This window comes from Mytilus californianus, unplaced genomic scaffold (assembly GCF_021869535.1).
Source record: "Mytilus californianus isolate M0D057914Y unplaced genomic scaffold, xbMytCali1.0.p SCAF_9, whole genome shotgun sequence".
NCBI classification, from domain to species: domain Eukaryota; kingdom Metazoa; phylum Mollusca; class Bivalvia; order Mytilida; family Mytilidae; genus Mytilus; species Mytilus californianus.
In genome coordinates this window covers 10,139,019-10,153,730 of record NW_026262745.1, presented here as the reverse complement: position 1 = coordinate 10,153,730, position 14,712 = coordinate 10,139,019, and the positions used below count along the sequence as shown (strand labels likewise).

General features: G+C 30.9%; 1 protein-coding gene across 5 annotated transcripts in view; it reads right to left on the bottom strand.

The window, feature by feature from the left end:
* Positions 1-1,152: 1,152 nt before the first annotated feature.
* Positions 1,153-14,712, bottom strand: part of LOC127716581 (uncharacterized) — a 60,544-nt gene continuing 46,984 nt past the window's right edge. For all 5 annotated transcript variants that reach the window (XM_052222818.1, XM_052222816.1, XM_052222817.1 and 2 more), the window contains exons 4-7: positions 13,555-13,681; positions 10,261-10,313; positions 7,731-7,796; positions 1,153-4,978 (exon numbers count right to left, since the gene is read on the bottom strand). In XM_052222818.1, the coding sequence (XP_052078778.1) occupies positions 4,847-4,978; positions 7,731-7,796; positions 10,261-10,313; positions 13,555-13,681 (378 nt within the window). In that variant the 3' untranslated portion in view covers positions 1,153-4,846. The remainder of the gene's footprint in view (positions 4,979-7,730; positions 7,797-10,260; positions 10,314-13,554; positions 13,682-14,712) is intronic.

Genomic DNA, 14,712 nt, shown 5'->3' with positions numbered 1-14,712 from the left:
TTGATAAAGGGTTGCTGCTTACAATGAAGCCATTGAACCAAGAGTTCCAAGTAAAAAATGTACTATGGTTCTTTTTAACCATATGTTACAGAAATAACTGCCTCAAAAGGATCTAAAGTTTCACCAATTTCCACCCAAGGTAAATGATGAAACATATTAATATTTGCGTCACATATTACCAGTGATATGCTCCAGCTGTACAATTCCATCTTCGTTTTCTTGTTTATGATATCATGCGACTTACCAAGGGAGTTTTACTGGCACTAAGCACCACTACGGTAGAAACTGGTCGAGAAGCTACAAGAGTATCCCTGATTTTGTTTAAAGGGTGCCATATTGCGCTTCATTTAGTTTACGGTGCTGTATTGTATATTTTATTGGCTTAGTTTTTATTGTCTTCAATGTTTCTACTTCTAAAACGGTCTTTTATTTTAAAACTTTCGCGGTAAATTTTAGGGTTATAGAATTTAATTAACCGATGACTTATAGATTTGGTGATGTCTTGAGGTTAAACAATATAGTTTAACCAATATGAAGTTTTATCAACGAATATGGCTATCAACAGTTACGGGTTACAACAGAAGTAACATGGCAAGTATCACTAGCGTAGAAAATATAAACAATAGTATCAAACTCAAAGGTAATTCAAAAAGGAGGCAGTCCATTAAACCTGACAAAATCAACCGTAAAGACTATATCAACCAACGGAAAGAATGAAAACAACTGTCATATTCACGACATTTATGCTAGAATGAACTGCTGCCTTTAGCCGACTCTATCAAAACACCGTTGTCCGACCACGGTTTTTTGGCGTAGTGTATTGATGACTGTTGTAAGTCTTTTTTCTCTTAACAATGGTGTATTCAGTTTTGTTCTGCCTTTTATCTTAAGTACTCCTTTGGTATTGTCTTCTTTTTTCTTTCCAATTCGAGAATTGGAAATTCATTTACAGTATATTTGAAATGCTTATTTTCAAGTAAGAAGAAGTATTTTTAGTGTATTTCAAGAATGCTCCAAGACATGATAAGTGCAATTCTCAGTCAAAAAATCTTTTTGTTAACATTGTGAGACATGGGACTAACGGTTCTCATTCTTTTTGGTTAAACAAGAGTAAATTTTCTAGTAACCGCAAGAAAGAACAAGTAGTAACAATTTAGACATTGAACACTTTATTTACCATACATAAATAAATCTATTAATCTCAATTCTATGAAAATAGAGAAAAGACCAAAATGTCTTAATCTAACTATAATTGTTATAATAAAATAAAATTAAAATGAGAAAATGATGAAAGATAATAATGAGTCTGTTTCCCTTGTGAAGTTTGCAATTTGTCTTGAATATATGGTCATAGTAATGTTTTATCAGTGTTTTTATCCCGACTATGAAATATTGATTTTTCTTTTAATATGATTTTCCGTTCAAATGTTTGAAGTCGCAATGAGTTTGGTGTTATAATTTTGTACAATGATATGTTGGTAGGGTTTTTAGCTTCTTGTTCTTGAGTTGTTGATTGTGCTCTGTAATTCTACTTGTTCATCTAGTATCTTTAGTGGAAATATTGTTAACTCAAGTCTTGTAAATTGCAGCTATGATATCTGAAAAATACATAATATGAACTTGTGTTGTACACTATCATGTCTGAACCTATAGTTTGGGTGTTGATTTAAAGAGGTGTTAGTATACATGATTTACAGCTGTTTATTTCACTAATGAATTAAAACATTGTAATGGTGTATGTTTATGTGATGGATATTGCTTCATTGTATGATTTGTCATAATTTTCACGGAAGTATCTATTTATCTCAACTACATCAGTAATAAATTATTGTCAACATGAACATTTTATCCATTTCAATCTGTCAATTCTACCCATTTTAAATAAATAACAAGTGTACTTTAACAATACTACAATATCAAACAACAATTAATATGTATGCATTTAAAAATTTTAGGATTAAGAATAAAAACATAAAGACTGGCACTTAGTACTTTAACAAGGTAAGAATGATGTCAATTTAACAGGAACATATACACAACGTTATAAATAGTATTGAGTCTGCATATTTATTCATTTTTATTTATTTCTTATCCTCACGTCATAAAGAAGTTATTTTCCATTACCTATATCCACCTCCATGTGTCACGAGGTTTTATCAATTTAATTTGACTTTGATCATTTAAGAGTTTTATATAGTCTGCCTTGCAAGCAACTACATGACATTCCATGTAATATGTATAAAAATTTATTTCATTATCTTTGATGGTCTTTAGTTCATACATTACTGTCTAGATTTTTCTTCATTGAATTTTTTATTTTAAACATTCTCTATATTCTATAACGTTCAGATTAAAGTAATTGAAAAATAACAGTTACAATGAAATCTATTTTATATATTTTCATTTTACGTATAAATTTTTAGATCATTTTTTTTCTTCCTTAATTCCATTTACCAATTATTTGTTTGCTTTAATTATCAAAGAATAACGTGCAGCAATATGATATCTAAATAAATATCCCCTTTAGGTATTTCTAGATAACAACTTGAAAACAAATACTTTAACCTCAAACAACAAATGTAACAAGTACTGGGTATTTACATAACATTTGAATTTAAAATTGAAATTTTCCTGAATTTTAGTCATATTAGATTAAACTTAAACAACTGCCATTTTCTTACACAGAAATTACCCCAAGGGGCATAACTATTATTTTCCTGATTTAACTTGTTTAAATACTTCTACAACAGATAAAGTTAACATTACCCTTTCAAAGACAACAATTTAACAGCTAGTATCACTTCATTTTTTTTCCTTTTTCAAAATAAAATATCAATTCATAAAGTTATAAACTCAGTAAATGCTTACACTACTAGTTCTGTAACATATAAAGGCAATGTACATTGTTTCACAATGCATACACACTTAAAGCACACAGACAAACACATATATCTGTACATGTGCTGGATAATATAAATACACAGTTTACACTTAATTGGAAAGAGACAAATTTGCGTCCTGAACATTTACACTCGGGAATTCACAAAAGACTTCTTTACAGCTGTAAAATTATTTTGAATATTTGAAACTATTTTAATTTTGTAATCAAAAGAAGGTTTTAAAAATAGTCATTGAAATATGCTACATCCAACTTTTTTTATATTTATATATTATTTCATATAAAAAGTTTAAACGGGAGAAAAAAAGTATTTCAAGATTAGTTTCCAAAATACTTTTTTAAAATTTTTAACGAACTTATTACAGTTGTAAAGAGTAGTCTTGTAAATTTAGCTGCCTATTTTATAACAAAACAAAATAAGAAAAAGTCAATATGTATATATCTGAAAATGTCATGTGTTTATGTCAATTATCATTTATAAACATAATTCATAACATTTTCTACCTCATTATACTATTGATCTATATAACAACAGCTTTTAACGTACAGCCAAAATGGTGTTAAAGACAATGCCACATTTTTCATGTTTACAATCTAGTTTATGTATATATTTCAAAAACCAAATTCAAATTAAAAATTTACTACATGTGTGTATTTTAATAAAACTTGAATATATTTTATAACAAGATGACCATTGAAATTAAGTATAAATATATTCTTAATATAATGTTGTAAAATGTATTTATTTATAAGAAATTTCAAAACGTACAACTAAATATGTTTAAATTGCATAATATGATACAAGGAAAAAGGTACAGACCAATGGCAATGAAAAGCTAACACAAGAATTTTTATATGAGATTCAAAATACAAGGTATTTTCAAAAAAAGAATTATTTAAAAAGACTATAAAATACAATACCTATTACAATCAGAAGCAACTCTTTACTTAATTTGTTACACTACAACATTTTGTCAAATTCGAAACCTTTGCATAATCTTTCTAAATTATGTGGTTCGTTTAATTGATAACTATTACAATTTTTTTTTGTTTTGTTTTTATAAATCCCGATCCTTCAATTTTCTTTTTAATCGTAAAGGAAAGTTTCGATAAAATTTTAAGTCTAGTGTACTTCAAAATTTGTCAAAACTTTTCCTAAATAATTTTTTGTTATAAGATTGATTCCCCAAGTCCGTTCCTTCGAAAATCATAAAGGTCTTACCGAATTTCTAGACTTTCCCTCAAGCCAACATAAATTTCGAATATGACAATACGAAGATTTTTCTACTATTGCACTTAAAAAGAACCACAACATATGCCTATAATGTGTCCTGACAATTGCAAAGAAAACAGAATACTATAAAGCACACTAAGCTGCAAGTTTTCTTTACATGAAAGGGAACGTTAAAGATCATATGGAAATGATCCAGTCCTTGACACAGGCATATGGTTGTTTGTTCAATTTTTCTTTTGTTGATTGCGAATAAAAAAAAAGATCACTAATAGCCAATACGAGTTATCTTTCTTTAATCACATACTTATCTTGTTATATGGTAATATGACAGGCAAACAAGTGTTCATTTCTACTTTCTAGTATATAAATTCAAAGATACATTGTCATCGCGTATATCAACATATAGTTTCTTATAACGACTCCTTAAATATATTTCTTGAAAATTCTGAAATAAATGTTTCGAGGATAATAATCAGAAGGTGAGGTCACATGCACATTGCAAATATGAAGTTTTTCTTTATGGTATTACAAATTGTAAAGACATCTGTATAACTGAATATTATAGATATTGTAATGCTCATTGAGCAATATACTTTTTTTTATTTTCAAATAAATAGCATGTGGCCTCAACCAGAGCACATCCATCGAACTGTCCCAATGCCGTAATAAAAGACTGGATGTCAGAGAAACGTCCCTTCCATGGTAACGTAACGTCACATTGTCGTATCAACCACGGAGTGCTTGGAATTCTGCATCTCTGTATGATCGGCGTAGGCATTCAAGGTGGCAAGTCGTGTATCCTTTAGATGTGTCAAATTAGAACTAATGACGATCAAAAAGTGAATCTGCAAATAAATCATAACTTTTAAAAATTATGTAAATTCATTCAAGTATTTTTCTCGTATCTTTTAGTCTACTGTAAATACATTTACCCAATTTTACCAATAAGTTAGCAAGAATTAATAGTTTTAAATCAAATGGCTGCAAACTGTGCAATTACGAATTGTTTACCTTGATTCATTCCAGTTTAGTTACAAAAAAAACAACTCATCAACGATACCAGGCTTATAATATCCCTCTTGAACCTGTATCTTTCAACAAGTACACATATATTTTTTTTTTCAATTTAATAGGTCAGATTTGCGAAGTCCATTAACTATTTACCTAGAACAGTCGACCTGGGTAAGCGAAGTAGGTTTAAAGAGTCCTTTGTTCTGAAAAAGGCCCCAAGTCAAAACCACTTGATTAGACGTAATGCTTCCTTTTAAAATTTCTTTTGACAGAAACTTGGTGGATTCAACATAAAATTCAAATAAACAACATATACTTGATCCAAATATATGCCACTTTTTGCACAATCATTGATATATGAAATGCAACAGATGAATATTATCGGTAATGATATAAAAAAGAAAATGCGTTCGCAATCCAAATAATGCAGCAGTGCTGCTAACTGTGAAATGAATTAATACAGCACAACATGTTTTCCTTTGTATTGTTTCTATTGACTACTGTGACATTCAAACAATGATATGCAACAGTAATAAAGCCTCATTAGTGGCTGGTTTATACATTAACCAACCAAAAAAAGGATCATTTCAGAGATTTCACTTCCAATAATATATGCATAAACAACTTAATCGAACGTGCTTCAAATAACGCAATAAACGAACTTACACATGGCTGGCTTATGCAGGATGTTGCGTTGAATTCAATTGTAACCGAATCGATCTAGTTTTTTCCAGAGAACAGATGAATGAGATGTTATGTTATTTTAATGTCATAATTGAATTTCATTGTACAGCAATATACATATGTACTGTATCAATTAACTACAATGTCGTAATTGAATTTCATTGTACAGCAATATGCATATGTACTGTATCAATTAACTACAATGTCATAATTGAATTTCATGGTACAGCAATATACATATGTACTGTATCAATTAACTACAATGTCATAATTGAATTTCATTGTACCGCAATATACATTTATACTGTATCAATTAACTTCACTGTCAATTTTAAAGACTTATTGGTAGCAGTTTATCTACCGCTTAGGCTTGGTATGTACATACCAGCTATACCAGCCAGTCTAATCGTTTGTCTTCGACAGTAATTTACTTTTTTTAGTACATAATTATAATGATGATCCAAACAAATTGAGGAAAAGAGCTAACATGTTTCTCTATATTAATGCAAACTGCTGAAAGTGTCTGGTGTTTCTCCCTTAATTACACAAGTTCAATGTATTATTGAGCAGAAAAAACATGTCTGAATATATGATATGGATATAAAATAGGTTTCATGGAAGTACACTTCACTTGATCATACTGTAAATACTTATAAATACTGTTTTATGGTGATCCAAAAAAGATAAACAATGTTTTACACTGTACACAGAGATAAACACATCAATATAAAAACATGCAACAATATTTTACAAAAGAAAGTGGCTGGGTTATTACATATGTCGTTTTATTTTATCTACAACCTGATGAGTGCCTTGATCATGTATTGCTTTTCAGACAGTTATCTGATAAAACTTTGGACTCCAAGGTCAAATCCTATGCATAGCGCATTAATCATATCATCTTACAATATCAAAATAGGATCGATTGCATAAATATTTATTTTATATTCGTTCCTCTAAATCATATATCAATTATTATTCACTGAAAAACACCGACACTAAATCATTTATATGTAAATCGTTATTTTTTAAAGCATTAACAATTGTTTGTATTAAACTGTTACTTTCCTGTAATACACGTTAAATGAAAGACAACATTAAACATTATGGTCACTTTTTTTAAACACAATATTGTTTGGAATAAAACAAATTTTCACTTATTTGTCTTTTTTAATAACATTTTACAAAACAGAACGGTGATACACCAAACTATTGACCTGAGGGACCTTACATGCAGACTTACTCCTACTTGTATATCATGATTTTACATATTCTTGTAATTTGCAATATATGTCGTTAAAACTTGGTATATGATGCCAGCGTCGAATAAGAAACTACAGAAAGAAAAACAAAAATATAATAGTATGATTCACATGCTAAAATGAATAAAATAGGATGTTCACAGATAGGGAGGTCTAAGCTAAACTAACATAATCACTTTTCATACAGCTGGTCATTTAAACAGTACTCTCAAGGAAAAGTCTGCCAGGGTATATATGCTAATCGCTGTTCCTCAGGTTTGGTTTTTTTTAACATTTAATTCAAGTGATTACTATTGTGTATCAAGACCCTGGGATTTCGTGCTGTTTCCCTTTTTTATAAAACAATACCCTTGTACGAAGAAAAGTGTTACGCCATATAAGTTTTATAGCTTCTATATAACAATCTAAACATACGTAAACTACCGTTGTCTCTACTTTGTTCTTAATACATCAGCAAAAATAGTACTTTTTTTATTTTATTCATCTGGGAATTAGTTAATTAACAAATGTATATACATTAAAAGAAATACTGCTTTAAGGCTCTATTAATCCTTTTATCTGTTCATATCCTGATGTAAGGATAAGGACAATATTTTAAATCGTGTGAGTGTGTGTGTGTCTGTCTGTGTTAGGTACTTACCATGCTAACTGTGATCAAAATGGATGATACAAAGATGGTAATGTAGATGACCAATAAGCGATCCGCCTAAAATACAAAGATAATATTTGATTAACACGTGTCTAGCTGCGGATTTTTATCTATAACCCTGCTATGTTTGAAGATACAATATTTGTATCATTCAGAATTATTTGCTTGCAACACCACAGATCGTTATTACTGATTTCGCAGTAATTGTGGTTCGCTACATAACATTTGATACTAAATACTGACCAAGTCTCTTAGTGAGGTTCAACATATGAATCACCTTCAAATGCATTCTACCATTTAACAATTGTTATGTTCACGTGGACAGTATACAAGGAATGAACTGTGAATAAGAACGACTCTGATTACGGTTCCGGAGAGTCCTCCCTCCCTGTTTTTGTTGGGTTTGTGTTGCTCAGTCTTTAGTTTTCTGTTTTGTTTGTAGACTGGTGTTTATCTTTTCGTTTCTTGTCATGTCGTTGTCAGTTTGACTTTGACTCATGAGTTTGAATATCCCTTTGGTATCTTTAGCCTCTCTTATACAACAAATTATCAAAATGTCAAAGGTCGATATATCAATTCTAGGCGGTGCCAAACTTAACACAAAAGAACAGCACACAAATACTCACAAAACAAAAACATATACACAAATAGCAATGTGGAAACTAACGTGACAAGAGGAAAGAATACCTTGCTCCGCACGAGGAACACGTGACATTGTGGAAACGTCCGACAATGTGTTATAGTCGTCAATGAGTCTTATCCGGCGTCAGAACTGGACTTATTAGTGAAAGGTGTACATTTGGTTGTGAAAAGTCCTGTAATATCGACCACCAAAATAGGAAAACCATCCACTCTACAAAGTTATCATAAATGATTCCAAATCGTCGCCAAATGAAAAATAGACAACACTCCACAAACTACACAGAAAACATAAATATTGGGCAACATCACAAACCAAACAACAAACTTTGCTGAACTATAGTGTTGGGGAAGGGCAGAAAGTTATGTTCAAAATATAAGTGAGACCAGTAACGAGTTGAATTTGGTAACATTAAATTTACAAATGAAAGGGGACAGCTAACCAAGTTCTGATGGTGATTTCAAAATGTACATAGTGATTACTTCAACGTTATTATCAAAACCCACTAGATGAGTGTCTTCTTTGTAAGCACAAACCATAGGAATCACAAGGTCTTGCATATATAATTAACTGGAAGAATACTGCTGCTGGAATATTTTGTGTATAAAAATGGAAAGTTCAATATTGGAAAATGACCTCTATGTTAATTGTTAATTTCATGGCGCAAGTCAATGTATTAAAACAGACAAAGTTGTTTTTGTGCTAGTAATGGTGTTCTTTGTTTAAAGATCAGTGGTTAGGGTGTGACCAAATGCCGATTGTCTGTTGTAACACATTTCAAACAAACACAAAAAAAATAGATTATCAATAAAATCCTGATGTTGGTTTCACCGGAATTTTATTAAGATTAAAGGTGGTGTTGTTTCTTAAATTATTGTTTCCTTAGTAAAACATGTTGTGTAAAAAAGGCAATTGCATTTGTTTCTGCACAAACGTTCTAATAAGTAAATTTTTTAAAATCCGTTTTTCTACGGTTATAATTTAGCTACGTTAGTATGAGCGAATCAGTTTATAAAACGTTTGACCTTGCAATCTTTTACACAATTATTCCTAATTTTCCAATTAAAGGAGACAAATTTCAAAAATTAGTTCACTTTTTTGTTTTCTATTTACACTGAAGAATCCACCCAAAGACATATGATGTAACCTGTCATTCTTAGCCTGGGAACAGTTGTCAATTTGCAATATCTATATTTTAAAAATAATACTTAGTTAACTGTGAATAGATGAAAAACAGTGTTGTTTACCCAGTAGTAGTTTACGCCTCTTGTAATCCATGTATGTCGGTTACTTTTTGATATAGACTTTTGATATCATATATTTCTATTCAATAAAACTGTAAACAGATAAAATGAATTTCTTCTAAATTTTAAAGCTCTATAAAAGATTTTTCTTAGGTATTGACAATCAAGTATAATTATGACAACAACCGAATTGACTGTCAAGTGTAACTATGACAACGGTATTGATTTCAAGTGTAACTATGACAGCAACGGTGTTGACAGTCAAATGTAACTATGACAACAAAGGTTTTGACTGTCAAATGTAACTATGACAACAACGGTATTGACTGTCAAATGTTACTTTGCCAACAAGGAAGCGCGAGTCCGGCACACAACAATGAGAGAGTTATCTAACGACACGTTAAAGTCATCATCTGGTCTTCTACAATAAACAAGTGTCAATACAATATCCCAAACTTTTCATGATTATTCCCAACCAGCATTTGACGGAAACTTTACAAAATCATAAAGTACAGGAGATATACCCGACTTGACACAACCTAAGGTAATGACATTAAGAAAAACCCCTCTTTGTATGAAAAGTGCAATAGATGTGTCATATTTGATAATTCTAAATGTTTGTACAGCCGACTCTTACCTCAACCAGAAAGTCGTCAAAGTCTGTTCCAGAAAATACTTTATCCTGCAAACCTATAAATAAAAAGAATGAAATATTTTTTTTTATTACACGTACATGTAAAATCGTCATGGTTTCACTTTAAACCAAAAGGTCGATCATGAAAACGCTTCAATAGCAAAAAAATAAATTTGAATGCTTTTGACATTTTGATCACCTCATTATCTAGAATTTTATGGCATAGACAACATTAGCATTAAATGTCTAGACTTTTCAGCTTAGAATTAGCATAAACGTTATAAATAACACGAACTAAATCTTATTTTATAAACTTATATTTCAATTTAATCTTACATCGTATTTTTTTTTTTTTTAAATTTCAAAACACATCAAAGTTTAATGGACATACAATATCTTGTTAGTATAATTGTTTCATATGTTTAACAGATTAACAAATCAAGGAAAATTGAATTATCTGTGACAGCTAAATTGTGCATATTTGTATCTTTTCATTTGCTTTTTGGTTATTTTTGAAGTAGGGTTGGTGACTGCCCTAAATGTAGCGGTATACATCGCAAATAACAATCTGAGATGTAAATATCTGCTCTTGAGGTAAATATATCTAAAAATGTGTTATGTTCAAGCCGCTAGATTTTATTTTTTTTCTAATCGTTTTTCAAAAACTAAGATTATTTCAGATTAAGCAAAAACTATGTTATTCATGTTTTTTTACATTTACTGACAACTAAATGTTATGATAGTATTTTTCACGAAAATTGTGGTAATAATCCGAATTCAAATGCATATATATATATAGTATTTTATATAAATAATTTTTGCAGGGCTGGTTTGACTCTAGATTGTTTTTTAATGTTGATAGGTTTGTCTCTTTAATGCCATACCTTCACAGATGCTCTTTATTCGATTGAATGTCAATCGGCAAATATATTGCAGCTTATTAGTCAAAGAAGTACTTCACAAACGCGAAATATCATATGAAACAGATGTTAATACACTGCTGACACAGAGATACGTGTCGTGTTTTGTAATTTTGATGGTATAACTGTATAATGCAAATGTTAAAATGGCAATATTTAAAAATGTAAACTATGCAAATCATTCAAAGTCAATGAACCAAAAACTGAAGGTGCAGGGCCAAATAACATCCATGGAAATGTGAAATTCCAATGCTTATAAAAACGCATACCGAATACCGTTGACTTATCATTAGTGGTTCCCTTTCAACAAACCTAAGCACATACTTTAATTGTTAACTATGTAAATGTTTCAAACTCAATGAACCATGAGGGGTTTTGGGTCATATCATCTCCATGGAAATGAGAATTGCAAATGCCAATACAACTGCTTACCAAATATCATTGAACTAACATTAGTAGTTCATCCTAAACTGTTCTAATCACAAACTTTGAAATGTAAATAATGCAAAACATTCAAAGTCAATGAACCATGACTGAGGGAGGAGCAAAACAATCTCTGTGTAAATGATATGTGCCAATGCTAATACATCTGCATACCAAATATCATTGATCTACCACGTAACACTTCCCCTCAAACTGAGCTAATCACAAACTAATACATGTAAACTAAGAAAAACTTTCAAAGTCAACAAACCATGACTGAGGGGGAGGGGCCAAACAATCTCCATGAACATGAGATGTGCCAATCCTAATATATCTGCATACCAAATATCATTGACCTACCACTAGTACTTCCACTTAAACTGACCTAATCGCAAACTAATACATCGTATAAACAAAGCAAAAGTTTCAAAGTCAACAAACCATGACTGAGGGGGCGCGGAAAAATAATCTCAATGGAAATGAGATGTGTCAATGCTTATACAACTACATACCAATTATCATAGACATATCACTAATGGTTCCCCTTTAACTGACCTAATCACAAAACTAATACATGTAAACTAAGCAAAAGTTTCAAATTCAATAGACCATGACTGAGGGGGCGGGGCCAAATAATCTCCATGGAAATGATATGTGTCAATGCGAATACAACTGATTACAAAATATCATTGACCTACCACTAATGGTTCCCAATAAACATGATAAACTTGACCTAATCACAAACCAATACAGTGTTGACGCCGGAAACATCACGCCTAAGTTTCCCCTTTTCGACTTCATCGACGCGAGACAAAAAAACAAAAGTATTAGATCCGTTTTTGTTTTTTGTTTTTTTTTAATAACTTCACAATAATAGTATGATTTCTTTAGAAATTTCTTGTACAATTAAATTAAAACCAGATCTGTGAATGTGTTATTGTCCCTGGTAGAACCAGTTTAATCCCTATAGATAGCATCAAGCATTTATAATGCTATATTATCGATAGTTTGATAGTCATTTAACAATCTGTAGAGCTCATCTTCAATATACTACTTTGGGGAATTCCGCCGATCAATATACGGATCCAGAACTGTATACAACAACGACAAGGCCTCGTATTGATTTTTCATCAGCCTGATATCTGCATTTATGATCAGAAATACAACATTCACGAAACAAATGCTTTTAAAAGGCATCCAATGATGCAATTAACCTTGTTATCAAGGAACAGACTCCTGATTACATTTTATCATTTATCACATGATAGTAGTTTAATTAAAAATATATTACATTTTTTGCATTTTCACGTACTTTAACTAATGTATTCTTTGAGCAGTTAAAGTAAAATAACAAAAATACCGAACTCCAAGAAAAATTCAAAACGGAAAGTCCCTTACCAAATGGCAAAATCAAAAGCTCAAACACAACTGTCATATTTCAAACTTGGTACAGTAAATGCGTACTTCAAAATCTGAAGCATTTAGGTACAAACAACTCCTTCATGTCCTTAAAACACTAAACTAAACTGTCTTGGTGTGAAAAGCTGTAAAAATATGTCATACCGGGTTGTTTTATATCTTCACTATATGGTATGGGTTTTGCTCATTGTTGAAGCCCGTACGGTGGCCTATAGTTATTAACTTCCTCGTCCGTTGGTCGTTGGTGGAAAGTTGTCTCATTGGCAATCATACCGCATCTCCTTATTTCTATATTGTGACTGGAACAGTTTCCTCTTTGGATGTTTTATTTCCCATTTTGGAAACTTTCATTATATGATCATCTTACCGTAATTGACTTTCATCACATGATCAGCTTACCGTAATTGACTAGGAAACTTTCATCACATGATCAACTTACCGTAATTGACTTTCATCACGTGATCAACTTATCGTAATTGACTTTCATCACGTGATCACCTTACCGTAATTGACTTTCATCACATGATCAACTTACCGTAATTGACTAGATTTATTTGATCAACGTCAATGATCAAAATGTTTATGAGAAGGTAAAGTGGGACTCCAAAAATGGCAGTCAGGAGAACCCAGGCAATACCAAAGATATAGCTAAATACCAGCATCTGAAAGTAAAAGTAATGCATCCATTATTACACGAAGATGTCGTTAAACGAAATTCGATACCCTGCATTTATCATGTTTTGTAATAACATATGGTCAAATCGCTGTAAGTCCCCTCCTAAATTGTGACATTGACAGTAATATCTTGGTGTAAATTAGATACACCAAATCAGGCTAACGCCCTCATAGGTGTATCTAATACTTACAGCATTTAAGAATGGAAATTCATAATGCTAGATTTCGCAAAGTTTGTTTATTAAATGAGTATGCATTTTATCCGATTTTTTTCTCATGAATTTATACACTGTATGCTTTCTTTTCTATCAATTAAATAAAATCGTATAAAACACGGCCAAGTTTGCACCATACGTACAACAGCCATGTAACTTCATACACAAAGGCCGAATACCATTAAAAATAAGAATAATAATAGTATCGATAATAATTGTTTATCATTATCATTCTTATTACTATTAGTATCATTAAACACGTTGAAAGAAAAAAACACTTGAAAAGAGTTTTGAAACATTCGAGGCACAAAATGAAATTTCAAATCCCAAGATAAATGATCAGAATTATGGACAGAAAACAGTAAAACGAAGCACATAAAATCCGTAGACTAAATATAACATGACCTTTGTCTAAACAATCAACATTCAAGTGAAATTGGTATATTTATCAATTTTATCTTTTAAATTGTTCATGGTATTGAAATATTATACAACATTTTATCTAAGAAAATGAAGTTATGAAAGATATTTAATATCTTCATAATCGGCATGAAAGCGTAAACAGGATTTCTGATCATTTCTCATCGCCTGTTCCGGTATCCGAATTCCTACATAAAACTTACTGGTCCAAAATGTACAATGTATACCAAGACCTTGATAATTGACGTGTTAATTAAAATCATAAGGTGGTACAGAATTAGAATCGAAATTATCAGTATGAAAACCAAAACAAAAGAGTCGTCTAAATGTTCAGCATTTGTATTTTTACCGAGATGTCATGGATGTCATGAAATGTAATTGGA